This window comes from Nicotiana sylvestris, chromosome 5 (genome assembly GCF_000393655.2).
Source record: "Nicotiana sylvestris chromosome 5, ASM39365v2, whole genome shotgun sequence".
NCBI lineage: Eukaryota > Viridiplantae > Streptophyta > Magnoliopsida > Solanales > Solanaceae > Nicotiana > Nicotiana sylvestris.
This window is the reverse complement of record NC_091061.1, coordinates 182,436,210-182,463,880: the sequence shown is the minus strand read 5'-3', so window position 1 is coordinate 182,463,880 and position 27,671 is coordinate 182,436,210. Positions and strand designations below refer to the sequence as shown.

Sequence of the window (27,671 nt, the reverse complement as noted above, 5' to 3'; positions counted from 1 at the left end):
GTTAGTCTAAGTTCAGGACCTATTGTCCTTAACTTTTGGGCTTCTTAGCCTAAGTTCAGGTATAGGTCCACATTTTCATTTGATTCACATTTTCATCGTCATCGCTGTCATCCTCATCAAAAGGCTTTTCCTTGTGAAATATACAGCAAATCTTAGAGCTCTTCTTGTTGAGGAACTCGTTATCCACTATACCTGGCTTCCGTGAAACGCTCTTCTTCTTCTGTTTCAGTTTCAGAGTTAGGGTTTCTATTATATGTTGATGCTGCTATTCGGACGACGATGAGGAGGAGGATTCCAATGAGTTGTTTAGGGTTGTTGTTGTTGTTGTTTCGGTGGTCGCCGGTAATGGTGAATGTCTTGCACTTCTTGCCATTATCGGGGCTCCGGTTCTATGGAAGAAATGATAAAAATGTCTCTTCATATTAATTTTAATAGAGTAATGGCTATTTTTGCTCAATGTTAGAATTGTTGGATAAAAAATAAATACCACCTTAAATAGTGACTATCCCACGCCATTTTTACTGTATCTGGATGTCATTGGCCTTTACTCACAAGTCACAAGGCTGTCGCGATAGTGTGGGAGATTAGCCCCGTAAGGGGCTAGTCTTAGCCGAATGACCTAAAAATTGACGGTATTTAAAAAATGACCCCTCAGCTTCGCATATAGTTATTGTTCTACAATATTTTTCTATTGGATCGGTAAAGTTTATGCTACCAGAGGAAAAGAAGGAACGGATAATTACCAAATGCAGATTAATTCGACTCATTTTCTCATTCATTTTCCCCTTCTATTTTTTCTCTTTGATTTTCTTCCTTTTCCTCAGTTTCCAAAATTCCAAGTAATTTAAGGGTTATAATTGACTAACATAAGTTAGGTCCATCACTAGCAGCCCTTCCCTACCTACCGTCGGCACTAAACTTCTACCTAAATAAAAAGGATTTGCACATTATTTAGTTAAAACTAGTGATATTATACCTTTGACTTTCTACATCATCAATGTCAATTTGGCTATATTTATTCTCCCCCGTTCTCGAACGTTATGTGACTTAATTTCAAATGTATTAGAGAAAAGATAGAGAAATACAGATTATAAATTAAAGAAACAACAACAATAACAATCCAGTATAATCCCACAAGTGGGATCTGGGGAGGTAATATGTACGCAAACCTTACCCCTACCTCGAAGGGTAGAGAGGCTGTTTCCAGGAGACCCTCGGCTCAAAAAAGCAACAGGAGACGATATATTAGTACCATAAAAATGCATAATAAAATGACAGCAATATAGGAGATATGAAATACAGAATACGAAATACGAAATAGATGGCTGGTATAGTAAAAACTAGCAGGTAAACCCCTACATCAATAGACAAGCAATGACATTCTTAGTCTAACTCCTAACTGGCTAGTCTCACTCTATTGTGCTGTAGAAATATTCACAATTTTCCCCTAACCTACAACCTTAATGCTCGACCTCCATAATTCCCTGTCAAGGGCCATGTCCTCAGTAATCCTAAGTCGCGCCATGTTGGTGTAAATTAAAGCACAAAAAAGAAACAACACTTTGCTACATTGTTGGTGTAAAGGGGACTCTAATATCGTACAAGTTGAAGGGGGTAAGCATATATATTGAAAATTTCTTCTTTCCTAACTCAATTATTTGATTATTCAGTCTTATTATCTTTTTTTTTTCTTTCCTTCTATAATCTGGAGGAGAAATTTTCTGATCCACTTTTTTTGTTGACAAACTATATTTCAACTAGGCAATACTCGTAACACTTTATAAAATTGATCTTCTATTGAATAATTAATTCTTCTCCTAGTCTCCAACTATATATATAGCTAGTGAAAAGGCTCAATCAATTGAAAACAATTTGAGCTACTTGTAACATGTAGTGATGGAAAAATAGATTTAAAAAAATAATTAACTATCCATATTATCCACTAAAATGAGTTGAATAATAATTTTCTTAAAAATAGATCAAATATGGAACCATATTATCCACTTAGAAAATAGATAGTCAATAGATAACTAATGAGTTTAACTTTTACATTTATAAAGACTCAAATTAGGGTTTTCTCAATTTGAGTAATAATTTTTTTTAAAACGGATCAAATATGGATAAGAACCATATTATCCTCAAGTTTGGGAAACTAGAAATTCTCCCAAAAGTGATCATATTCAAGAAGCCTATTGCGGCCAAACGCACACGCAAGTATACGTGGTCGTCAAGTAATAAAGTGACTAAAAATCAGATGTCGAACTCACGAGGACTTATGATTAACTATTAACTAAATTAGACTATCCTAACTATCTAAACAAGAATTAAACCTAGAAGTATTTGATTCTAAACTAATTAAAAAATAAATAATGAACTTTGAACAGAGGAAGAGCGGATTTTTACGTTATCAATGTTATGAAAACGATATAGGGCTATGGGCTATCTAACATTCCTATTGTATTCTTCAATTGAATTGACTAATTAATTTATCTGGTTTATTGGTTGACAGGGTTAATATTTGCTCATAAGAATCTGTCGGGTTCTTACTCGCCTATTCAAGCTAACCTAACGCCTATATGTCTATGGAGTTAGAATCAACAAGAATGCATTTATGACTCCTATAAATTAACCAAGCAAGGCAATTAGGTATATGTCTATCCTAATCGTGAATCCGTTCTCTGATGCCCAGGTTCAAGATCTTGCTCTACTCAATACTAATGCAATCTAGAATTCTCACTTCCGAGTTCAACCCTAGATTCGTAAGTAGTATTCAATTGGTTATCAAGCAACCAAATAATTAAGTGTAGGATTGAATAAATAAACCAATATGATAAACTAAGAAATCAAAATCAATATCTGAATAACAATAGTCATAAAAGAACCACAACCCTAGAACGTGAAGTTTAGCTCCACATAGACATGGTAGCAAAACAACAAATCATACAAAGAAACATAAAAAGACTAAGTTGGTAGAAGAAAAGATGAAACCCGGCCTCCACGACGACTCTTTCCTCTCCCTTCGTCAAAAGTTACTCTAAAAAACGTCCTACCTTCTCAAAATAGCGTTTTTATATGTATTTATACCAAGTAGGGTCGGGCCCAGACGAAACACCCTTTCATGCGCGAAATAGGGCTCTGACTCTGTAAAATTTGTATAGGAGCACCGCATGGGGCGACACGCCATGCTGTGTGCTTGTGGGAAGTTCAGAGAGCTGATTCTGACAGACTGCAGGAAAATTCCAAAGGCGCGCGCACGCTGCTGGTATTGGGAATTCGCAAAAATGCAAAATATGAAAGTTGTAGCCCTTTCAAATAGCTTTGTAATGATATATTGTGGAGCCCAAGCGGAGCTCTGAATGAAACATTATGTACATTTTACTAGACAATGCGCCTTATGCTCACTCGATTCTCCATTTCGTTCTTAACTATCATCCATTGATCCTCGAACACGATCCCGGCTTGATTCCTTGAGCTTTTACTCAAACGTCAAAGTTCCAAATCTCTTGAATTCATTCCATAATATCTACATAGATCGGAATCACTCCTATAAGGCATAAAATACATATTTAGTACAAAACACTAGCGATTAAAGCTCATACTCAACTAAAATGCAGTAAATTAGAGTGTAATAAGCGACTAAAACACATAATTATAGCCTGTCATCAAAGCCATTGGTAATATGGATAACCATATTATCCGTCGGTTATCCCATTTTCTATCCATATTAATACGGATCGGGTCGGATAATTTATCTTTTTTTTGCATTATCTAGTTCTCGACCCGTCCATATCCGATATAACCCGCTTGTTTGCCACCCTAGTAACATGCATAGCTAATTACCATGTGATATGAGTGAACTTTATAAATGCTAATGTTTGCATTCCATTAATGCACCAGCCCAACTAAATTAAAGCTCTGCCAAGTACCATCTCTACTCTCCATATTTTTAGTACACATGAACTAACTAGTACTATTCCCTATTAAATAAGTATTTGCTTGGTAACAAAGGGAAGGTGAGATGTGACTATCAAAGCCACATGTAAATGGAGAGTATATAGTCAGCAATCTTAGGCCCCTCACCAAATTCTAGTGGCTGCCAATTTTGATGATATCATGATTTTCAACTTCCATTTAGGACGTGTTCCTACTCTATTCCTTCTATTTTATTACTTGCTACATTTTTTCTTCATAAGACATTTCTCCATCATCTTCCTTTCATACTCTTAATTAAAACTATACTGTTTTCCTCCTCAGCACAAAGAATTCAATTTTCTGTAAGTTAAGATCAATCATGGGTGGTGACAAAACTGAAAAGGTATGATCTTCCACAACTCTTTTTTTTCCTTCTATAGTTTCGTCTAAAGTGCTCTATACTTCTTCATCACTAGTCGTACGTATATGGATTTCTTAACAACAATAAACTAACTTATTATTGCATATAAAAATTTCCTTAGATTGAATTAATCTTTCTATAACTATAAGAGCTTTGATGTTTTGCTTAATTACTTGACGAATAACCCCATCATACTAATGGTTTAACAGACCACTATAATGGTGCTCAAGGTTGATCTTCAGTGCTCTAGCTGCTATAAGAAGGTCAAAAAAGTTCTCTGTAAATTCCCTCGTAAGTCTCTTTTACTTGTATTCTCTAAGTAAACTATAGTTATCCACTATTTTTCTTTATGTTTTCTTGAAATTCTATTTCAAAATAGATGGACAAAATCAATCATCGAATACTATGATGCATATATATATATATATATATATATATATATGAGATCATACATGGATAAAAATTAATTTGATTTTTTTTTTTTTTGCGATGTTAAAATTTTTCGGGCAAGAGAAATTAGAGACCAGGTGTATGATGAGAAGGGCAATACAGTCACAATCACTGTGGTATGTTGCGATCCTGAGAAATTTCGTGACAAATTGTGTTGTAAAGGATGTGGAGTAATTAAGAGCATTGAAATCAAAGAGCCTCCAAAGCCCAAAGCTCCTGAAAAGCCCAAGGAACCTGTAAAGCCCAAAGAACCCGAGAAGCCCAAACAACCCGAGAAGCCCAAAGAGCCCGAAAAGCCTAAACAACCTGAGAAGCCTACGGTTGTCATCATTGAAAAGCCCAAGGAGCCCGAGAAGCCTAAGGCACCGGAAAAGCCGAAAGAGCCCGAAAAGCCTAAAGAGCCGGAAAAGCCAAAAGAAGTTGAAAAGCCCAAGCCCAAGCCCAAAGAGCCCGAAAAGCCCAAAGAAGCTCCTAAACCTAATCCAGTGGCTCCACCATCACAACCACCACCGCCAGCACCAGAGCCAATAATGGTAATGCCAATTCAAGAATACCCTCAGCCGCCACCAGGATATTGTTGTGGACAATGTTACGAGGGTCATATCGGGGGCCCATGTTATCAATGGTATGGAAGACCGGTCCCTCCGGCCCCATGTTATGATAACTATGGGTATTACTATGGGCCTGGGCCTGGGCCTGGGCCGTATGGCTACGGAAGGAGCTGTTACGTGAGCAGATGTGACCAATACTTTAGTGAAGAAAATGCGACAGGATGCTCAATTATGTAAATGTGGCCCAATGGCTGCTTGATGGTTGCGGGTCATTCATCAATATACCCCTTTTGATTGGGCTCCTCTTAATGTGGCTGTCTTTTTCCATATAGATTGTTATAGATGAAAAACAATGTATAGATATATGTTCTTTTTTCCTTTTCTTTTTCAAATAAAAGTTGTTTACCAGATTGCTGGTAAAGCTTTGATTAATAAATGTCAATTTTCAACATTACTAGTGGTCTAATGTACTATCTATTATCTATTCCTTTGTTTCCACTTTATTTACTTGAATGCATAGTTATAGTTTCTAATATTTTTTGTGAGATAGTATCTTATACTTAAATCGGCGGCTAACTTTTTCTAAGTAATGAAGAAGAGGATCGAAACGTGTCTCTGAAAGACTTTACTGAGACAAACATGGGTTGTCAAGAACATAGAGAAAATAGGATGAGCAGTATGTTAGATTTAGTATGGATCGACAGACGGTAGTTGGAGTCGGTGACTCACCCAGCCATTTATATTTTCTCATAGGGAAAGACAAACTATGTACCTTTGTTGAGAAAACAAATTTTATTCATCGTATTTTATTCCATTCTCCCCTTTAAGCCACAAAATTTCATTTTAATTATAGAAAGAATTATGTGGAGTACGTGAATGCTTTTTTAAGCAAAGTAGCACACCTTCTAAGTTTTTCTTTCTAGAGTTATATTAGAAACAAAATTTATTTATTGACTGTTTTTCCATTAGGCAGATAAAAATCAAGATAATAAACATTACCTTAATGCATGGGATCACATGTCGTATGATTATTCTCAAAATTCATGGGGTCACTACTAGTCTTACTACTAATTAAGCCCACTTGCTCTAGAATTAAAGTAAGTATTCAATTCTTTGGCAAAACTTCTAAAACATTTGGGGGGTCATTTGGTAGCATGTATAAGAATAGTACAATGATAGGGTGAATTAGTAGTGCTGAGATTAATTATACTGAAATTAGTTATGCTGGAATTATTTTTTATCGATTGTTTGGTTTAATGTATTAAAAATAACATGAATTACATAATTTTTTGTTAAATTATTTGTTTACAAAAATAGCGCCATTATTCTTTGGAAAAAGGTTTTGAAAGGACAATTTTATCTTTATACATGCTATCCATATATTAAAAATTATGGTATTATTAATGTCATAATTTGCTATGTATAAGAATAGTACTAAATAAGGTGTAACCAATATAAATATTAGTTATACATAACTTTAAAAAATGCACCAAATAAGGGATTAATAGTACGAAAATTAATACTGCATCCTACCAAACGACCACTTATGATCACAATTTTGCAACTCATAATAATTGAGGCATGAAAGTGACAATTTAAATATCACTAAGTTAAAATTCTAACTACAATACTTGTGTGAGCTTAGGGATGGCAATGAGGCGGTGCGAGTGTGGGGCGGTGCGGGTTTAGACACATGCGGAACAATGCGAGTTTAAACATATGTGAGCGCGGGGCGGGTCAAAATAAAAAAAAAAAATCTATGCAGGAGCGAGTGCAGGTTTAAAAACTTCATCAAAGAAGGAAACTCAATTTTTTGGCTTTCTAAAGATGAAATTGATTCCACGTAATATATTGAAGCAAAATGAAGTTTCATATTGTTTGAACTTTGAACTTAATGCTTGCACGTCAAGTTCTGATTCTTTTATGACAAGTCCTAATAATGTAATATCTAACACATAATTATTAATTAATTGTAAATCTATTCTATTGGTCAAAGTTATATATCTAACATACTATTTAAACGATAAGTATTTCGAGCACCTGTAAATTATATTTAAACGAGTTAATATATCCATTGTACTTGTCTTTTACATTATTTTTCACTAAAATTTCTATGATAAATTGAAACACGAGATTTTGATATGTTAAGATCATGATTTGATCTTACTTACTCTTAGTAAATATAGTATATACGAAATTTTAATATGGTAAGACCATGACTTGCTCTTTCTCTTAATAAATTATAGTAATATATCTTATTTTTACTTTTTCCCCCTTTCATTCTTGCATATACATAAAAGCAAATTAATCAATAATCATTATAGTCACAAATCTTTGTGATACAATTTGAAAAGAATTGACTGTGGAAACATTAGCCAGACATTAGTCATGGCGAAAGATTTAAAACTAACAAAATAAAGAAAAACAGATATGCCGGGCGAGCGGGCAGGTGGGCGCGAATGTAGATACAAGTGCAACTGCTATGCGAGGCGGGGCGTGTTGAAAATTACGGGTTAAGAGAAAATCCGCCCCGCACCCGCGCCGCTTGCCACCCCTATGTGAGTTCATTCGCTCTAATCTTGATAAGATTACATTGATGACTCAGTTGAATAATACATACTCTAAAAGTTGAGGGGTAAAATTTCTAAAAACCAAAACCCTAAGGGAGCAATAAGTAATTCATCATTTTGATCAAATTGATCTCTCATGTATATGTCTCAAGCATCAGGAGTTGATAAGACGGCAAGGCTAAGCTTTGCTCCTCCTCCTCTACAGCTCCAAGAAAAATGGCGTCTACTCCAAGCTCTACACTATTATCTCCTCTCTATGAATCAAACATATTCTGCAGCTTCACTTCTCTCCAAAAACTCAGCTTTCCCCTCAACAACAAGCTTCTTCACTCGAAATTTGTTACCTTAACAACAACCCATGTCTCATTACAAGAACAATCCGACATTTCAAATCCCACTAATTTCCGAAAAACCACATCTTCCTCAAAAAGTAGCTACATCTGGGTCAATCCCAAAAGCCCCAAAGCTTCTCAGTTGAGGCAAAAATCTTACGATTCCAGGTATGCTTCCTTAGTGAAAATGGCTGAGTCTTTGGATTCTTGTAACCCTGTAGAGGAAGATTTGATCAACGTTTTAGCTGCTTTGGGTGATAAAGTGGTAGAACAAGATGCTGTGGTGATTTTGAATAACATGTCTAATGCTGAAACTGCGCTGTTAGTTTTGAAATACTTTCAACAAAGGTTGAAATTGAGCAAAGAGGTGATTATTTATAACGTGACATTGAAAGTTTTGAGGAAAAGTAAGGATTTGGACAGAGCAGAGAAGTTGTTTGATGAAATGCTTCAAAGAGGGGTGAAGCCTGATAATGTAACTTTTTCTACCATCATTAGTTGTGCTAGGCAGTGCAATTTGCCTGAAAAAGCTATTGAATGGTTTGAAAAGTTACCTTCTTTTGGGTGTGAACCTGATGACGTGACGTACTCTGTGATGATTGATTCGTATGGTAAGGCCGGTAATGTAGATATGGCGTTGAATTTGTATGATCGTGCGAGAACTGAGAAGTGGCGTATCGATGCTGTGACGTTTGCTACGCTTATTAGGATTTATGGGGCTGCTGGAAATTTTGATGGGTGTTTGAATGTGTACGAGGAAATGAAAGCACTTGGTGTCAGGCCTAATATGGCTGTGTATAACAGTTTGTTGGATGCTATGGGAAGAGCTAAGAGGCCATGGCAGGCTAAGAACATATATGCGGACATGATAAGCAATGGGTTCCAACCAAGTTGGGGTACCTATGCTTCCCTCATTCGCGCCTATGGTAGGGCTCGTTATAGTGAAGATGCTCTTAAGATCTATAGAGAAATGAAGGAGAAGGGATTGGAGCTGAATGTGGTGCTATATAATACTCTTCTGGCAATGTGTGCTGATGTGGGGCTTACAGATGAGGCTGTTAACATTTTTGAGGAGATGAAAGCCTCAGGGACTTGCCAACCTGACAGCTGGACGTACTCTTCTCTAATCACCATAAACTCTTGTAGTGGGAAGGTCTCAGAGGCGGAGGCCACATTGAACGAGATGATGGAAGCAGGGTTTGATCCAAATATCTTTGTCCTGACCTCACTCATCCAGTGTTATGGAAAAGCAGGCCGGACAGATGATGTTGTAAGAACGTTTGATAGACTCTCAGATTTGGGATTATCTCCAGATGAGCGGTTTACTGGTTGTCTTCTTAATGTGTTGACGCAAACACCAAAGGAAGATCTTCATAAGCTGACTGTCTGCCTTGAGAAGGCAAATCCGAAGCTTGGTTATGTGGTGAAACTCCTGGTGGATGAAGAGGCTGTTGAAGAAGGGATTTTTAAGAAACATGCTGCTGAACTTTTGGATGGTGTAACTACTGATGTCCGGAAAGCTTACTGCAACTGTTTGATTGACATCTGCGTCAACCTTAATCAGTTGGAGAGAGCTTGTGAGTTGTTAGATATTGGGCTAACTCTCAATATCTATGCTGACATTCAATCTCGAACTGCAACTCAATGGTCTTTACAGTTGAAGAGCCTCTCTCTTGGGGCAGCTTTAACAGCATTACACATCTGGATGAATGACTTGAACAAAGCACTTGAAAATGGGGAAGAGTTCCCATCACTGCTTGGAATCAACACAGGACATGGAAAACATAAATATTCTGAGAAAGGTCTGGCAGGAGTATTTGAGTCACACCTTAAGGAATTGAATGCTCCATTCCATGAGGCACCAGATAAGGCCGGGTGGTTTTTGACTACAAAAGTTGCAGCTACATCATGGTTGGAGTCTAGACGTGCTCAAGAGGTGGTTGCTGCTTAGCAATGGGTGGAGTCCACGATTATTTTGTCGCTCTTACTTTGATCAAGGATCTTAACTGGGCAGGTTCTTTGTTCTCTAGCCTTGATGATTCTTGTGCTACAGAGGTTTTGTACTCTTACGTCTGCAAGGTACCTTCCGTAGATTATTCATTGTTTAGGATAGTTCTTGTTTCTAGATGGGAGTTTTGAATTTTGAGTCCGTTAGCTTTCCTATAAGGATTCTAGTGTATCTCTTGCCATCAGCAATAGAAAAAGAATTGAGGAAAAATGAACGAGATATCATATTAATATTTGGCTTCTACCATATTATGTAATCATATCTTGCATAGGACAACATTAAACTAAACTGATGGAAATTTGGAAGATGTTTTCTGTCATAAGTTACTGTTTTATTCATACAGGAGTATTTGATACCGATTCACTGTTTTCATTTTACTGGAGTAAACATAATTAGCTTTTTGTATAAAAAAACCGGAGCGGCAGATATCTTTTCTTAATATGACTGAGTTAAATTTGTTGACAAGGATGTCCATTGTCTAATACACAGATATCCATTCATGAGTTGTGATGACAATAACATTTTTCTTTGCTTTCCCAAAGGAACCTTTCTTGCATTTCGGTCAACTGAGAAGAGCCTTTAAAAGTAGAATCCTATTTTGCATCCTGGTTTCCTATAATATGCATTGTTTTTACCCATGCACATATTTCCTGAAGTTAAAATCAATAGTTCAATTACACAAGAAAATTTTGTATCAGAGATAAAAATGAGCATACTCGCTGTACATTGTACAACGGAGGGCACTGCTGATTAAATACTTGCAAACAAAAATTGGCACTTACCCAAGTGACTAACTTTGAGATTAGCATCAAGCTGTTCAGTTTTGCTGATAGCTTTGTTTTTTCGGGGAAAGAAAGTGTGACCTGCATTTGATCCATCCATGGTTTGAGGCAGCACCAGATCTCCTGGTGAATATGAGAATATCCGTGTATCCTTTTTCCACCTCTATCCCATCTTCATCCTGCTACCCCTGTATTGTTATCCAATCTATCCTCCTCTCCCTCGTCTTCCACTTTCCGAGCCTATCACCTAATCTTTCTCCACAGCATGATCTGTCATTTCCGTTACATTTGTTGTTTATGCCTCCATTTTAAAAAATTTCTCAAATCCTTCTTATTGTTGGTTAACCAATTCTCAGATTCGGATAAACCACGGCTCAATTGACCTCACTTTGCCTCATCTTGAGAAAATCATTTTCATGTCTTCAACATTGTTGAGGAATGGTTCGATATGCTCCTATCAGCTACCGAAGACGACAAGCACTGGGTCAAGAAAGTCAGAGCTAGTTATCCTCACCAAATTTGCACTTTGTGGAAATATTTGAAGGTTACTATGTGTATCTGGATGTTCAACTTCATTTGATAATGGTATTTCGTTTTCCGTCTCACTGGCTATTTAGCTATGATGTTCGGGAGACGTCTCCATATATATATGTTGTCGAAATGTAGTGAAGCAACTATGACTATTTTGGCACTGTTGAGATCACATATCATTAGTCGATTATTCAAGATTTTGTTTTTGTATTTTCTTTTGCCTTTCAGCTTTAATCACCTAAAAACTTTCTGACTCTTGAGTTGGAAAAGAGCTTGTTGGGGGTTTTCCTTGTGTAGTTTCTCTACTATGCAACTTCTGCTAATCCTGTGATTATAATAATCCCAGGATTATAATGTTCAACCAATAATTAAGCTGAATGGAACTTGCTCAGTTACAAGTTAGTGCGTTCAAAAGCTCTTCTGTGAATATTCAACGACAGCAAATCCCCATCTTTCAGTGAATTGTTAGCCAAATGAGCCAAGTCAAGTAACACAGATGTCATCTTGCCTTCTGTATGTTATCCCTCCAAGTTTCCTGCTAGGTTATCTACTTGCTTCTGTATGTAATGGTCAAGTCATTAGATAAATTGATGTAATTTTCGTCAAACCAACCGGTTAAGTGATGTCTGGATTCTGGAAAAATGTCATGTTCGTGTTTTTGGGGTGTCAGATCTCTATGTTTACAGCATTAGGTAGGATCAAAATCGCTTGATTCAACTTGAATTATATGTATATCGTTCAAACGATAAAAGGAAGAATTCAATCTCCTTCTTGATCTTATTGGCTCAACTCCCCAATCCCACAGGGTGAGAGATGAACCTTAGAATGCAAGTATCAATAACATAGACAACTATTTTCATTTTTCACCATCTTAGGTACCGACCTTAAGGAGTTGACCATTTACAGGCCTATTGGATGCAATGTATAGTGAATGATGAACCCCTCTGACTTTCTGAAAGAATTAACAATTATTGTTTATGCAATTCAACCTCCGACGGTGCCTTAAAACAGTCTTGATGATTTAAATAATTGGAGTGTTTTGACTTCCATGTAATAGTTTAATCTTTCTTGTTGCTGCAAACTGTACAATGCTTTAACTTTGCATTTAGACGAAAAAGGAAGCTCTTGAATATGGCCTGCACGTTTCTTTGTCAAGGACGTGGTATTCATATTATAGCAGCTCTCTTTCTATATATAGAGCTATTTTTTGTCCTAATTTCCATGCAATTAATAATGGGAAACTGCATTAATATACTAGTATTATCTCCATCTCTCAAGAAAGAAAAATCTTTGAGTTCTGAGGAAGAATATGAAGTGCTGGAGAAAACCATTTGCTCTCAACATACACAGAAGCTGAGATATGCAGAGCTTTATTATCTCGTTTCGCAATTCTATTCCAGTAATGGTGATAGTTGCAAGAGCCAGAAAGTCAAGATTGTATTGACAAAAAAGCAGCTAGAAATCCTTGTGAATAATGTTAAAGATCTCCATTCTGGGAAAACTCGTGTTCGATCCTTTAGGGGAAGAAAAAGAAGTAAGAAATGGAGGCCATCTTTAGATACAATTCCAGAATTGTAGTGTGTTATTAGAGCAAGATGATAGAAGCTAGCTCCATCTCTTTACCATTTTGTATAGGTGCAAAACCAGCACCACTTTCCCCCATTTCTAACATTGTACATAAAAAAAGAACATAATTTTTTTTTGGAGAGAGACCTCAAGAAGGGTGGCCATTTTTACTTGCCCACCCTGAGTTTAATTATCAGGGTTATAACATACAAATATTCATGTTCTCCTATTGTTATTTTACTTCTATTATAGGTCCAAAAACATGCAGTCCCTCTTTTCTTGATAGTAGCATTATTCATGAAAGGCTGATGAGATTTTCGAATAGTTACAGCATATAAAAGAAAGGTATAGCCAACACGAATTAACTTCCAGTATAGTTATTGAATTCCAACCACGCGGTAGAAGGGTAAAGAAAGAAAAGAGAAAATAGAAAAGAATCACCCTCCAAAATGTGACTTAAGTCAGTTCCTTACTGTACAAATTAATTGGAACTTTATAACTGCAGCTACTCACTCAATTGCAATTTGTATATATATACAAGTATAATCTGCTTAATCTTTTTCTTCAAGATGCTTTGACCCCAATGGAGCTGCAGAACAACATATGAAGTAATTAATATATTGGATGAGTGATTTGATCTCTGCATAGCAAGAGTAAAAAGAAGAGAGGAAATGGAAACCTTGTTAATGAGTTTCTGCTTCTTGTATTGTCATCTGGCTTTGTTGATACTGAATCTCTCTCTTATAGCTGCTTCTCTCTTCATTTTCCTGCATTCAACTTCTATGGCTTTGTTTAATGTCTCAATCTTCTTCATTAGTATCTGGAAACCCCATAAAGGAAAATTATAATTAGTAAAAAGGGCAGCCTGATGCACTAAGCTCCCGCTATGTGCGGGGTCCAAGGAAGGGCTGGACCACAAGGGTCTATTGTACGTTGTTTCCACAGCTTGAGCCCGTGACCTCCTGATCACATGGCAGCAACTTTACCAGTTACGCCAAGGCTCCGAATTAGTAGTAAACAAAAAATTGAAAGGAACAGTGATACTTCTGTTAAGGATTTCATGGTGTAAAGGACAAGAAAATATTGTATATGGTAATACTTCACCTTGATTTCTTCATCTTTAGCATTCAAAGCAGACTCTTTTGTCTCACAAAACTTCCTTAAACATAGTACCTCTTTCTGAAGCCTATCATACAAAAATCCGGATACCATATCGTTATCGTTGCTCTCGCTGCTTCCACTGTTCCTATTCTCTTCAATGTCGCCAGCCCTATTCTTGATTTTTTGTGTTTCTGGCATTTGCTTGCTATATATGTGTCCATTTGAATTTTCTTTAATTTCTGCATTTTCCTTTTCAGCACTGTCAACAACCTTATTTCGAGAAGCCCATATGCTCTTCTTCAGGAAGCTATCTCCAGAGGCTTCCTTGTTGAGTTTCCTTGTTTCTATAGAAGCATAATATCTTCTTTTCTCCAAACTTTGCTGCTCAGAAGTTTTATTGATGGTAGACGCCCTTGGTTGAGACGTTGATCGCTTTTTCAGTCCAGCATTACTTGACAAAATACTAAACAAATGGTTAGTCTTTTGAGTTTTTGGGGATCCATTAGTAACGACAGAGACACTGGCTGTTGGCTTTAGGCTTTCTTCTAAAGTCTTGAGCCTCAATTTCAGCTTGTCCTATAGGCAAATATTTAAAAGATAAGAGGAAATACATAAGTATAATATCAAGAACACAAACAACAACGGCCCAGCGTAATCCCACTAGTGGGGTCTAAGTATAATATCAAGAATCTGTGTGGTATATGTATGAACAAAAGCTCACCTTGATTTGTGCTTCAGCCTTTGCAGTTCTTTCTGATATGGTGAGTTTGTCTCTTAGTCGTTGCATCTCCGCCTACAATACAAATGTGCAAAATTACTTAAAAGAAATCGTAGTAAGTAGTTAATTCTTATTTACTTGCAGTTATGAGTATACTGTTCTACTGACCTGCAACAGCTTTCTCTCTTCTAGCCACTGTTTTACAGGCATGACTTTGTGATTCTCATCTTTCCACTCGTTTGCCACGACACTTGCTACTTTGTTCGCTGAAATCTTGAGTCGTGCTAGTTCCCTTTCCAATGTCCTCTTCTCCTCCTACGAGTTCATGAAAAGCTCCAATCAGTCGATCAAGAGTATTATTATTTAAGTTTGGAGACTTTGGCTTGTTTCTAGGTGTGGTTTATTTTTACTTGTAGTTCAGAGATTTGTCGTTGACAGTCGCGAATCTTGTTAGCAGCTGCTCCTCCAGCAAGAATTGCCTCCTCAAGCTCTTTAATAGTTTGAGTAAGCTTTTCAACTTCTAAAATCTTTTGACGATTCGACTTGTCAAGTATCTTGTGTTCCTCCTGTAAACGAGGAGAGTAATTCAAGTTAGGTTACTATCTACTAATCTTGATGGTGCTGATATATTGTCTCTCTTTTCGTCTTCTTGAGCCGAGGGTCTTTCGAAAACAACCTCTCCACTCTCCGGGGTAGGGGACCCCACTTGTGGGAACTCACTGAATTGTTATTGTTACTATCTACTAATCTGCTATTAAATAATATAGTATAGTAAGTTTTTATATTCTGGTTTTGTAACTCATGCCTGGCAGATTTCAATTTGTCTTCTCAGCTCAAAGTTCTGATTTTGAATCTCTTCAACTAATAATGCTCTTTCAAGTGCACTTTTTAGTATCCTTTCTGCTTCAAGCAATGCTGCTTCTTTTGACTTAGTATGTCTTTCCAAAGCTCTTATATTTTCCTGTAATGCTGCAATCTGTAGAAAAGAAAAACACAATAATAAGTTAATGGCAACACAAAACAGAACAAAAAAGAAACATACGGAATGAAATTTTAGCAGGCAGCCCGGTGCACAAAGCATCCCACGTTCATGCAGGGTCGTGGGAAGAGCCACACCTCAAGGGGATGTGATGTAGGTAACCTACCCCGATGCAAGTATCAATGGCTGATTCCATGGCTCGAACTCGTGACTTATAGGTCACACAGAGACAACTTGACCGTTGCTCCAAGACTCCATTTCAGGAATGAAATTTTAGCATTTCAATATATATATACATACCTCATACTTATACATCTTAATCTCTGCTTCAAGAGGAGCAACAATGGACTCAATAGGAGGCGAGTCGTCGTCCTTCTGGTCTGCGTATACTCTTCTAAGAGTTGCTTCAGCAGCATATTGTGCAGCTAGAGCTTCTTTCTTCTCATTAGTGAGATTCTTGATATCAAGATTCTGCATTACATGATGATCATGACCAAAACAACTTAATTAGGACCTTTTTTTAGTGCATAAACTAAATGGTTGCTTTCTGAGTCAGACTACACAATGAGATTAAATGACAAACCTTTTGTTCAAGAAGGTTTTCGTTGATTTTCAGTTTTTCTTCCAGTCTTTGAACTTCACTCCCAAGCTGTGAAAAATGGAATTGGATAACAAGTAAATGTGCAAGTTTTGTGAAGTTTCATATTTGTATAAGTCTTCATCCTCATACACTAATCTTGTTTTATCAACTTTGTATCTGTAAAACTTCATATTTATAGTTGTCATATGCTAATCTTTAGGCAACTAATTAGATTGTATACAATATATAGCCGTCCCATAAAAAATAACCTAAGAAACAATAGTCACCGTTTCGCCATGTCCGTTACTCGTTTTTTGGTGTTTTTCGAAAGTAGGATGAGCAAGATTTTGACAATAAATCTAGCTAGATGACTTGAAGTTTTAGAAAGTAGCTTCTATAAACTCTTTAGGTGTACTAACGCTCCTATCAGTTTAAACTTTTTATTTTACCCTTAAAAACATATTTTAAGAGTAACATAAATGTCATCGCATATATAAAACCATAAGTTTTACAAGTCCTCTTCTCTTAAACTCTATGCATAGTCAAATCACACTCACTGACAAAGTTGGGAATTTTATTGAATGTCAAAATATAAAGAAATAAATATACGAAGAAATAAATGAGATTCAATATATAGTATATATACATAAAAATAAATTTTTAATACAACTACACAGTGTAATTTTTCGACGAAGTAGTGTCGGTTGACACCCCCTTAGCCTAGGGAGGCTCCGCCCATGATCCCACCATATAATTTGAAAACACCTTAAAACCCCCTAAACTTGGCATGCATTACTGATTACATCCTTTGTCCATAAATGTCATCGCATATATAAAACCATAAGTTTTAGAAGTTCTTTGTCTCTTAAACTCTGTGCATAGACAAATCCCACCCAGTAACGAAGTCAGAAATTTTACTAAGGAATATCAAAGTATAAAGAAGTAAACATACAAAGAAATATATATAGTTCATATACATAAAAATAAATTTTCGACGAAATGGTGTCAATTGGCACTCCTTTAGCCTAGGGAGGCTCCGCCACTGATCCCACCATATAATTTGAAAGGGAGGAATAAGATTTAACAGAGTAATGCAAAGCCAAGCAAAATTAGCAATTATCATTAGCCCACAAATAGAAAGAAAGTTGATACTTAATTTTTTGTCAAAATTGGTGAAGGTGGTACCTCTTCAAGTGCCTTGTCTTTGAGGACATCTGTTGCTTTCAATGCCTTTATTTCACTTTGAGCTGCTCCCAGTTCTCTCTTCTTCTCTGAAAATTTTCATAGCAAGATTACTTGAAAATTATTCAATAAATTGGTATTTTGAATGTTTTATTTAGTTTCCTATTCGGTGTCCGATATCCATATTGGGGCCTGATTAAATTTGAATTCGCGTCGGGAAGTCTCACATTGAGGGGTTATCTAACAAAGGCGACTCCATACACAAGACTCAACCCGAGGCCTTTGGTTAAGGATGAAGAGTACTTACGTCTCTACCACAACCCTTGCCGATGGAATTTTGAATGTTTTTTCGATTTTTCATCCAATGTCCGGTACCCGCATTGAGGCCCGATTAAATCCGGATTCGCGCCGGAAAGTCTCACATTAAGGTGTTGCATAATAAAGGCAACTCCGTACCCGAGACTCAACCTGATACCTCTGACTAAAGATAAAGGAGTACTTACGGCTCTACCACAACCTTTATCGGTGGAATTTTGGATGTTTCTAAATGTAATGCATTACAAATGTTGTCTCTTTAAGCTACAAAAAGAACAGTTGCTAAAACTGAAAATACTTCAGCTGAAATCCAAGCTTTTCAGAGAGCCACTCAAATCAATTACATGAAAATGAAAGGTTACCTAAGACCACTATGTTTTCATGTTAGCCTATTGAAAAATGAAAGGACGTGATGCAGCGGATAAGACTGCTCTTACTTTAATCAGAGGTCTCGAGTTTAAGCCCTGAGTACGGAAAAATCTTTGGTAGGAAGCGTTGGCTCTACTCGGCGCGATTCAAATATAGTCAGACTCCAATGCAACTACCGGACACCGAAAGGAAAAAAAAAACACAAAGACCCCCTCGAATTTATTATCATTCCAATATTAACTGTAATATAAAGTGGAAATTAGAGTTGAAAAAGCTACTCTTGCAACTAAATAAAAAAACATATATTCTTTGTCCAATAATGTTTACTACAAGCCTATATTTTCCGTTACGTTATCTCACCGCACCGATTCTCATAAATATGATGATTTTGTCTCGACTTATCCAAGAAATAACCTAAGAGAAATTCATAGCTCTAACTATATATAGCTTGCATGTAAAATACCTCTTGAGTTACAGCATTTCCTTCCTTCCAAAATAAATGTCACAATTTAGAAAATATTCTTAAATTATATATACTAAAAGAAATACTAGAAAGCACATTTTTATGAACTAAAAATATTTCTATAACATTTATAAAACTTTGCTAAAAATTAAAAAATAAGTATAGTTATACAGTCAGACCTCGGTATAACATCATAGCTATATAAAAACCATTCGCTATGAAAGTCAAGTTTTTTTTTTAACCAATTTTTATGTTATGTTATCACATATGTTCTCTATAATAGAAATTCGATATAACAATCAGACAAATTTGAAACAAACGAGGCCGTTATAGACAGAGGCTGATGTAGTGTATATTATCTACGGGTTCGACTGAACCCATAACTTTCGACGTAGAGTAAATTTTTTTATGTAAACTTCATTAAAATTGCAAAAATAGTAGATATGAACTCATAACTTTAAAAATATAATGGGTTTAATGTTAAAATCTTTAAAATTGAACTCATAAGATTTAAACTCTGGATTCGCCTCTGATTATAGAAAGGTTTGACTGTATTATTGAAACGATAATAGAGTAGTATATCCATACTCTCAAGAAAACGAAAGAAAAAAAGAAACTCCACAGGTTTTCCTTTGATTCATAAGAAGAGAGAAAGGAAGAAGAATAAGAATAAGAGAACAAGACATGCATGTTGGTTGTACCACCAAAGGATGCTCCTCCCTTAACCAGAGATCTCGGGTTCGAGCCCTGTGTATGAAAAAATTCTTGGTAGGGAGCGCTTCCCCCGAATGGGGCCGTACCGGCACGCATCCGGATATAATCGAGCTCCAATGCGGGTACCGAATACCGGATAGGAAACCAAAAAAATGTTGGTTGTAATTATCAAAACAACGAGATAAGTTTGTTCCTAACATTCTTAAATAGAAACATAACCATAATAAGATTAACACTCATCAAAGCAAGATTCAAGAAACGATTTGAACTTGTTCTAAAGGACACAAACTATGGCAATAATAAAAACAAGTGAAGAACTAAAAATAAGGGTTTTTGTGGTGAGGAAGAGAACCTTTGAGTTGGTTGTGCAAACTATTAAGTTCAAAGATAAGAGGATCAAGAAAATATTCTTCTCCACCACCAACTTCATCAAACCCTGCCATTTTTTCTTGTTAACTTTTCTGTCTTTATTCTAATATAGAAGAAGGCCAAAGAGAATATTAACAATTAAGTGGTGAAAAATATGGAACTAATATTTTGTGTCAAATGTAGGAGATGAGAAGAGTCCATTACTTATAAGGAAATTTGGCCGCAAAGAGTGGATTTAAGAAGAGGCCAACTTCTTTTGCTATATATGAAGCAAACTCTGGTAAATAATGAAAAACGTATAAAATTTGTATAATTTTTTGTATATACACATATATTTTATATGTTATATACAAAAATTATATAAATTTTATACACTTTTTTGGCTACCAAATATAAATAATTTCTCTAAATTTTATACACTTTTTTGACTACCAGATATAAATAATTTCTCTGACGCGGGCTAGAAGTGATACCATAAGTATATACAACAAACATATAAGAGCCAGCTCAGCCGGCTTAGCCATTCTCTAAATTTATATTTCTTTTTTTATTGTAACTTTGACATATTCCAACGAATTTCTTCTCTTTTAACTACTCCATCACCTTAAAAAATATCAATAGACGGATTCTTAACGTTTCTATTATTAAATTTATGGCTTAGTTATGAAATATTCATGAAGGTTGTCTTATAAAGAAACAAAAAGAAAAAAAGAAAAGAAATGGAGATAGCTAGGTGGCATTTTATTAATTAAATAGTGAAAGTAAAATGAGAAAGACAAATGGTAGCTAGATAATAAAAGTTAAGTTCTCCTACCCTTATACGGAGAATCCGCAGATCGATTACTCTCCTTTGAAGGTGAAGCCCGTTTGAAGGCAAGTCATGGTATCCGGGATCGAACATCAAAAGGAAAGGCGAGGTTTCAAAGTCTATTATGAAAGCGGCTTAAGCAGCATAGAAGTAGGTGACCAATTCTCATATCTAGCTAGTTAGCCCCTACTTAATCATAATAATAAAAATAATAATAATAATAATAATAATAATCAACTAATGATAATACATCATGGGAGCCTTGAGAACAACACACTTGTACGTATAGACGTTTTTTCTTTTAATGAGTTTTACAGGATACAGAGTTTCGAATACTAAATGGTTATAATTAAAAAAAATACCAAGAATAATAAGATTTGTGGGAGAGATCTTTTTTTTTTTTGGTTTTAAATAAAGACTCCAAATAATGTTTGATGAAAGCACTTACTTAAGACTAAACATTTGCTTGAGCGTTAAACACTCCTTAAAACATTGGTTTTTGGTAGCTTAATAACAAATCATTGGTAAAACACCAAGAAAATGAGATGTTGAAGTGGCTTAAAAGTATAAAGAATTTCAAAGTTTGAGGAATCAAAACTATTTATTGAAAGATTAACACCCTCATCTTTGCTTTTAAGTATGAATAATCTAATCGAATTGAAGATATAAAATGAAAGAAGAAAAGATAAATTGCTACTATATGAAGCTTGTGCTAGTTGGATGACACTTTGCCATATATGTTGGCAATTTTCAAGCTATATATATATTATGTTTTGGCAAGGCGACAAAGGGAAGACTCCTTTCGCCTACTTCCACTACTAAAAAACTAGCTAATTTCGTTTAGGAAAATCGACCTAAATCAATCGGAAATTGAGAAAAAGCGACCGATTTTCGACCGCTTTTAATTAGTCGGAAAAATGATGGTCGCTAAGGAGTTTTGATCGTAATCGGTCGGAAATTTCCGATCGAAAACGGTCGATTTATTCAATGCGTTGGCTGAACAGTCAAACTGCATTTACCTACCGAAAATCGGTCGGTACTAATTAACCTTCTTTTTTTTAATTTTCAAAAATACCGACCGAAATCGGTCGGAATTCCTTTGAATAATTTTTTTTAACATTTCGTGTTCAGTACTCACTTAGAAATCCACTAATTTGAATTAACATCGAGAATCTTACTTGGGGAGGTAAACTATTCCCTAAAAAAGGCAACTTCTCTACGAGGTCGAAAAGTGACTTCTCTAAGAGATCGAACTCAAGATCTTTAATTAAGAATATAGAAAGACCTATTATTCTACCATAGCCTTTGACGGTATAGGGAGAAAGGAAAAAAATTAAGTATAAGACAATATTGATATGTGCTGTCTAAATATTCAAAGCATTTATTGATTGAAATGTTTAAATTAAAATTGCTATTAAATATTCAAAGGAGTCGTAATTGATTGACGAATTAAATCTATTTGGTTTAATGGAACCCAGAATTATGTAAGGAAGTGACATCAGATGTGGTCACAAGCTAAAATGTGAAGGATTTTATAATAAATAATTTTTTGGATAATTTTGTTGAGTAGGTGAATTATGATAAGATATAGGTTGTTATCTTTACTTGATACAATTTGTTCCATTTTTCTTTGGTTTTTCTATCAAATAAGGAATATGACTCCTTAAGTTAATTTGTTGTTTCAATTAGAATCTTATATTCCAATCAAACACCAGTGAGATATATATATAAAGAAGAATATATTTAAGTTTATATATATATATATAAAAATTTTCGAGCTAAATGATATTTTTTATTCTTATCCATTCTTTTAATTTCTTTCTGTCCCTCTAATAAAAGTGGAGTAAGAGGGGGTATTGCAAGATAATAGTGCGCATTATTGAACCCTAAAATTTCCAATATGCTCAAAATTGTCTAGAAAATTAATGATTTTGTTGTTTGTTTAAATGTTATTGTGTCCTCTATCATTAAGTAATGGTGTTTTTGTTGATAATTAAGCTGGTTGAACATATGTAATAATGTTTAAAACGTCACATTTTTCTACAAGTACAATTTTTGCCTAATAATTTATATTGAATAGAGTTTAGACCAACACAACAATAATTAAGAGCATCATTTTTGTAGTAGGTGTTGATGTGTATGTGTGCGTTTAATTTCTGAAATCTGATCAACACCAAACCACAAGGAAATTAAAGATTACAATTTCACAACTCTATAATAATTAATTATTTATCACCTATTTATCTTTTATTTATCTTTATTTTAAATTTGATTTTCGCTCCACACCTTACGTAACTCTTTACTCCTTAATTAGTTCTTTCACCTATTATATATAATATTCCATGAGGAAGAAATGAACTCTCTAGTTTTTCACTTTTGGAAAAAACTCTATCTACTAATTCTTTGTTACTCTGCAATCCCTTCATGGATTATAGTTTAATAGAGCTATTAATTTTGTATTTATTTCCAATCCTTAACTATAATACGGATGGAAATCAAATGCCATCACGTATAATATTTATTTTGTTTTTTTTTTCATTAAACATGTCCCTTAAAGGACTTTGGTGTAAAAGCTGAAATTTGCCGTGTAGTTTTTTTTTTTTTTTTTTTTTTACTTTTTTCCTTGACTTATAGGTTTGACCTAATAATGTGTCAACTTGATGGTCAATGCAGAAAAGAAAAAGAAAAAAAAAATGTTCTTAGCTTGTAAGAAAGCATGTCCAAAACACGAATTGGGAGAAAGTTTATTAGTTGTTGTTAGAAAAGATAAAAAAGTTGCATTTGCTGAATGCGAATTACAAGTTGCACTTTCGGAAAGCGTTTTATAAGTTGCATTTGATGAATGCATTTATAAGTTGTATTTGCTAATTTAATACAAATTTATAAGTTGGATTTGCTAATTTATAAGTTGGGGCCTGTCCAAAGCCAGTTGCTTTTGTTTCATACTTGTACATATTTGCTATTGGTAAATAAAATAGTTTACTTACCAAAAAAAAAAAAAATTATCGAATGTGATTTATATTATGTGAGTCTGCTGCTGAATACTTATAAATCGCATTCTTCTATGCACCAACTAAAGCTAATATAACCAATTAGCAAAAAAAATTCTCTACTCATGCTTGCTATAAACAGCTACAAGTAGTTGATGTACATGTAAAAATCTCCACATTTATTCAGATTTTATTGATGTGGGGTTATGTTTACAATTTTTGTTTGAAGAAGCTACTTTGAAAGTTGCAGCTGCTGGTCACCATCAAATGTTCTCTGCCAGAATGTGTGTGTGCGTGTGAGAGAGAGATATATAGTGAAAGATGATGCCACTGGATTTGACTTTGAAGACTATCATAAGAGTCGGGTCAGAAACCAAAGGTTCTCATTCATACATAAACAAATACTAAGTAAATAATTTAGGAGAGATCAAGCTTTATGTATACGCAAATCCTACCTGATAGGTATCGTAACGTTGAGGCCATAATCCAAATGGTCCTTTGGATGTCCTAAATATCGTACCATACTGTTGCGAATGTCCACAAGACAGTAAAACTTCACCATTCGCAAACATGTATTTCGGTCTGACTAAACGAAGACCAGTTTCTTTTATTGTAAGCAATTCGGTCCAAGATTCCTTGACACCATAATCTTTCATGACCCATAACTTAAAAGTACACTCCCCCTGATGAATATGAGTAGAATGAAAGCAAATCATTCCTCCCAATTCTGAAATGCCAAGCTGGTCGGTCCCGGAGTTGGATACATAGCACATTCGCTCTAGCACGGGAATCTCTCTGTACACCTCATTTGAAACAGTAAATGACACCACATAGCAACCATAATATGACCGAGTCATGTATTGGTACGTACTAAGCCAATGGAATGCACTGTGTACAAATGCCAAAGGATACTGGTCCCAAAGTGACGACATAACGATTCTCCCATCTGGATGCTTACCAATATTTCTCCAAGAACCACTTTTCAACTCAAGAATTTCATAGGGCATTATGAAATCATCGAGTACATTCCCATCAATCTTAAGGATCTTATAGTCATCACTAGTAACGTCATATCCGATTCCGTAAGTAGAACATCTATTCAAATACTCTGGACGGGGAAGTACTCTTGATTCTCTTGTGGAGGGGTTCCACAACAAAAAGTGCTCATAAGATCCATCATAAACACCAAGAAAAAACAGCCCATCACAACAACAATACATTCTGCAACCTGATGGTTTGAAGTTTAAAGGGCAATCAAGTTTTTGTTCATCCTCAACCAGTTGAGCTGACGATAAAGAACAACAAAAGGTATACATATCATGTTTATAAGGCGAATCTTGGCTAACAAGAAGTTTTTGGGAATTTGGGTCATTCTTGGCATGACTGAGATGCTTCATCTTAAAGTAAGGATCAGATATTAATGTCTTCCAAAATTTTGAAACAAATTTTAATTGAACAAGAGACTGCACGGGTAACCTGCTGAGAATGTTCATAAAAATTTCCTCTTCAAAGTGAATTTCCAGGGCCTAGATAGGAAAGGAAAAGTAATCAGATCTTTTTTTTCAACTAAACATAAATAAGACAATTTCAACCAAGAGAAAAGATAAACCTGGAAATTTCTTAATTTCTTCAGTCTAGTATTCACAACTAACAAATACTAAAGAAGAAAATATCAAGTGGAGAAAAATGAAAATACTTGGCAATTGGGCAGTGGCAATAGGCAACAGACGAGGGAAGTACTTTAAGAATTTCCAACATGTTTGATGCCCTTGGCTGTGGTTGTGGTGTCTAGTTTGACAAAATAACTTAGTGAAAAAGCATAAATCCATCATCTCACATTTTTTCTAGTGGTGACACAAAAGTTATGTGATTGAAACCATTGATGTTTGGTAGTGATTTGTTTCGGTCTTTGTCTCACTAAGGCGATGTGCCCTAAGGTTCCAGGGAATTCTGGTGACTATACCAGCGAGCACTGATAGGAAAATATTACAGTGATAGCATGCATTATTCCCTTTCTTTCTATTTAGCACCAAACAATGCACTGCTAAGTTCTCCCACTGAGGGTTTAATACACTTTATTAACAATTTTAAGTGAATTAAACACGGGAATACACCTCTTAGCCATAGCAAACACACATAGAAGTCAACCTAAGTCCAACCAACAACAATTAAACTTCATTGTAAGTAACACCCTGAACTCCAACGAATAATTGGCGTTGTTAGCTAGCCATATTATCTTGATTGAAAAATGTTATCTTTAATGTTTTTAAGCATAACCTGGAGAAATGTCTAACAAATCTAAGTCCAACCAATAACAAATTAAACCCAATTGTATGTAAGTAAGTAAGACCAGCTTGAAATCAGAACTCACCTTATCAACATCCGTCTGCTCTTTATTATTATCCAACACGCTCTTCCCTGCAATTTCATTTTAGGAAAAAATTATAGTTGAAATAGTGCAGGTGCATTAAACACACACACACACACACACACACACACAAGCAGCAGCCGAAGAAACAGATACCTTTGCAAATCGGATGGGGAAGCACTGATTTCTCATTAAACTTTTGTCTTTTGCTAATAATTTGATTGAAAAGATAATCCTTTATTGTAATTGCAACAGATTTCTTCCTCTTCTTCTGTTGAACTTCTTCTTCTTCTTCTTCATTTGTGTCATCTTCAGTTTCATTGAAAGATTCTGACTTTTTTGTGTCGCTTCAATTTGAATGCTAGGGCTTCTCTTTACAATCATAGTTAGGGTTCTTTATATTTCTGAATCGGGTCGGTAATGGCTGTCGGGTCCGGTTCTACCCATTTTGACCTTTCCCATTGTTTAGCATGAAAGTCCATATTCTCCTAGACTCATCTATGCACCTTTTTCGTATCTATAATTCTTATATTGAGTTTTTCATACAGATGGTCTCTTTATAAAAATAATTTTCGTAACTAATACTAGTAATTTCTGTTTATTTCAAAAATATAGCAGATTTTATTATATATATATATATATATATATATAATTGTAATTCCTTAAATACCGCTATAAGGGACATCCTATTTAATAGCCAAAATGCAAGCACCCAATGTTTAAGGAAAATGTTTCAATCTTCACTAATACCGTGTAAACGGATTGCATATTTTCTCTCTTTCCATAAACAAAAAACATATATATGAAAAATCTCAAAGAATTTTCTATTTCGTTGATTTATGACATCTTCTTCAAATAGGATTATTATTTTTGTCGAAGATACCTTTGTTCTTCAATATTATTATGCTAATACATAATAGAATATTATTGTAAATCTGTACACCATTAATACCATCATTATACTATATATGTACATATTTATACATAATTGTATACTATTATAATATTCTGTATAGATGTATTCCTTGTATATATTTATTATCTACTATTATTAACATTAATAATACACGATCAATATACACAATAGCTGAAATTTTTATGATAAAATATAACATCAATCTATACTTGGTTTTTACTTGGTATATTATCTGGTATAATTTATACATGATTTACATCGTGTATAATTTATCTATTATAATTTATACATAGTTTATTAAAATTTATACATGATTTATACAACATCTATTATTGCAAGTATGAGGTTATATTCCAAGTTTCGGTATGTATATTATTATACATGTTATTAGCTTTAGTGTACGTGCATTGCACGTGTGATTAGCGTCAATCAGTAAAATATGTGTATATGAAGAACATGTAAATCAAAATATCAAATGTTAAGTAAAATGTCTACATTAAGTTAATTTTTTAAAATAAGTAATTTGTACATAGAAAAGTATAGGGAATTGTCATTTATTTGAACGAATACCAGAAAGAAAATTAATTAATTAATAGCAACTAACTTAGAATATATTTTGTCTTCTAATGTTTCATTCTTGTTGTTTTAACATTTGTATTTTAACAGTTTGACTTTA

The 27,671-nt window shown here is 34.9% G+C and overlaps 4 protein-coding genes across 5 annotated transcripts; 2 read left to right on the top strand and 2 right to left on the bottom strand.

The window, feature by feature from the left end:
- The first annotated feature begins 4,007 nt into the window (after positions 1-4,007).
- LOC104242941 (protein PYRICULARIA ORYZAE RESISTANCE 21) lies at positions 4,008-5,788 on the top strand. The gene is made up of 3 exons (XM_009798054.2): positions 4,008-4,315; positions 4,543-4,624; positions 4,847-5,788. Exons 1-3 carry the CDS (start codon positions 4,292-4,294, stop codon positions 5,569-5,571), a joined length of 831 nt encoding a protein of 276 aa, XP_009796356.1. The 5' UTR covers positions 4,008-4,291; the 3' UTR covers positions 5,572-5,788.
- Positions 5,789-8,050: 2,262 nt separating this feature from the next.
- On the top strand, positions 8,051-12,236 carry LOC104242943 (pentatricopeptide repeat-containing protein At4g16390, chloroplastic). Of its 2 annotated transcripts, none has more exons than XM_070145741.1 (2): positions 8,051-10,315; positions 11,904-12,236. In XM_070145741.1, the coding sequence occupies exon 1, from the start codon at positions 8,121-8,123 to the stop codon at positions 10,185-10,187; it is 2,067 nt and encodes a 688-aa protein (XP_070001842.1). In that variant the 5' UTR covers positions 8,051-8,120; the 3' UTR covers positions 10,188-10,315; positions 11,904-12,236. The 2 variants fall into 2 exon arrangements, with proteins under 2 accessions (XP_070001842.1, XP_009796358.1); XM_009798056.2 differs by lacking the exon at positions 11,904-12,236 and adding an exon at positions 11,383-11,767.
- A 1,166-nt stretch (positions 12,237-13,402) lies between these two features.
- LOC104242945 (microtubule-associated protein 70-5-like) lies at positions 13,403-20,073 on the bottom strand. The gene is made up of 11 exons (XM_070174141.1): positions 19,897-20,073; positions 17,687-17,772; positions 16,505-16,570; positions 16,222-16,392; positions 15,748-15,918; positions 15,353-15,508; positions 15,111-15,257; positions 14,946-15,017; positions 14,228-14,800; positions 13,803-13,943; positions 13,403-13,712 (listed from the first exon to the last, which is right to left on the bottom strand). Exons 1-10 carry the CDS (start codon positions 19,985-19,987, stop codon positions 13,833-13,835), a joined length of 1,644 nt encoding a protein of 547 aa, XP_070030242.1. The 5' UTR covers positions 19,988-20,073; the 3' UTR covers positions 13,403-13,712; positions 13,803-13,832.
- Positions 20,074-24,021: 3,948 nt separating this feature from the next.
- Positions 24,022-26,561, bottom strand: LOC104242946 (putative F-box protein At3g23260). The gene is made up of 4 exons (XM_070147413.1): positions 26,533-26,561; positions 26,236-26,426; positions 26,083-26,129; positions 24,022-25,237 (listed from the first exon to the last, which is right to left on the bottom strand). The coding sequence occupies exons 1-4, from the start codon at positions 26,559-26,561 to the stop codon at positions 24,146-24,148; spliced, it is 1,359 nt and encodes a 452-aa protein (XP_070003514.1). The 3' UTR covers positions 24,022-24,145.
- Between the last annotated feature and the right edge of the window lie 1,110 nt (positions 26,562-27,671).

Coding starts and splice junctions, on each gene's coding strand:
- LOC104242943 (XM_070145741.1), top strand. CDS start 8,121: ATGGCGTCTACTCCAAGCTCTACACTATTATCTCCTCTCTATGAATCA.
- LOC104242946 (XM_070147413.1), bottom strand. CDS start 26,561: ATGGACTTTCATGCTAAACAATGGGAAAG. Junction 26,427..26,532: donor CATGCTAAACAATGGGAAAG/GTCAAAATGGGT, acceptor TTCAAATTGAAG/CGACACAAAAAAGTCAGAAT. Junction 26,130..26,235: donor TCCCCATCCGATTTGCAAAG/GTATCTGTTTCT, acceptor ATGAAATTGCAG/GGAAGAGCGTGTTGGATAAT.
- LOC104242941 (XM_009798054.2), top strand. CDS start 4,292: ATGGGTGGTGACAAAACTGAAAAG. Junction 4,316..4,542: donor GTGGTGACAAAACTGAAAAG/GTATGATCTTCC, acceptor ATGGTTTAACAG/ACCACTATAATGGTGCTCAA. Junction 4,625..4,846: donor AGTTCTCTGTAAATTCCCTC/GTAAGTCTCTTT, acceptor TTCGGGCAAGAG/AAATTAGAGACCAGGTGTAT.
- LOC104242945 (XM_070174141.1), bottom strand. CDS start 19,987: ATGGCAGGGTTTGATGAAGTTGGTGGTGGAGAAGAATATTTTCTTGAT. Junction 17,773..19,896: donor TTTGCACAACCAACTCAAAG/GTTCTCTTCCTC, acceptor GAAAATTTTCAG/AGAAGAAGAGAGAACTGGGA. Junction 15,509..15,747: donor GACAAATTGAAATCTGCCAG/GCATGAGTTACA, acceptor CCTCGTTTACAG/GAGGAACACAAGATACTTGA.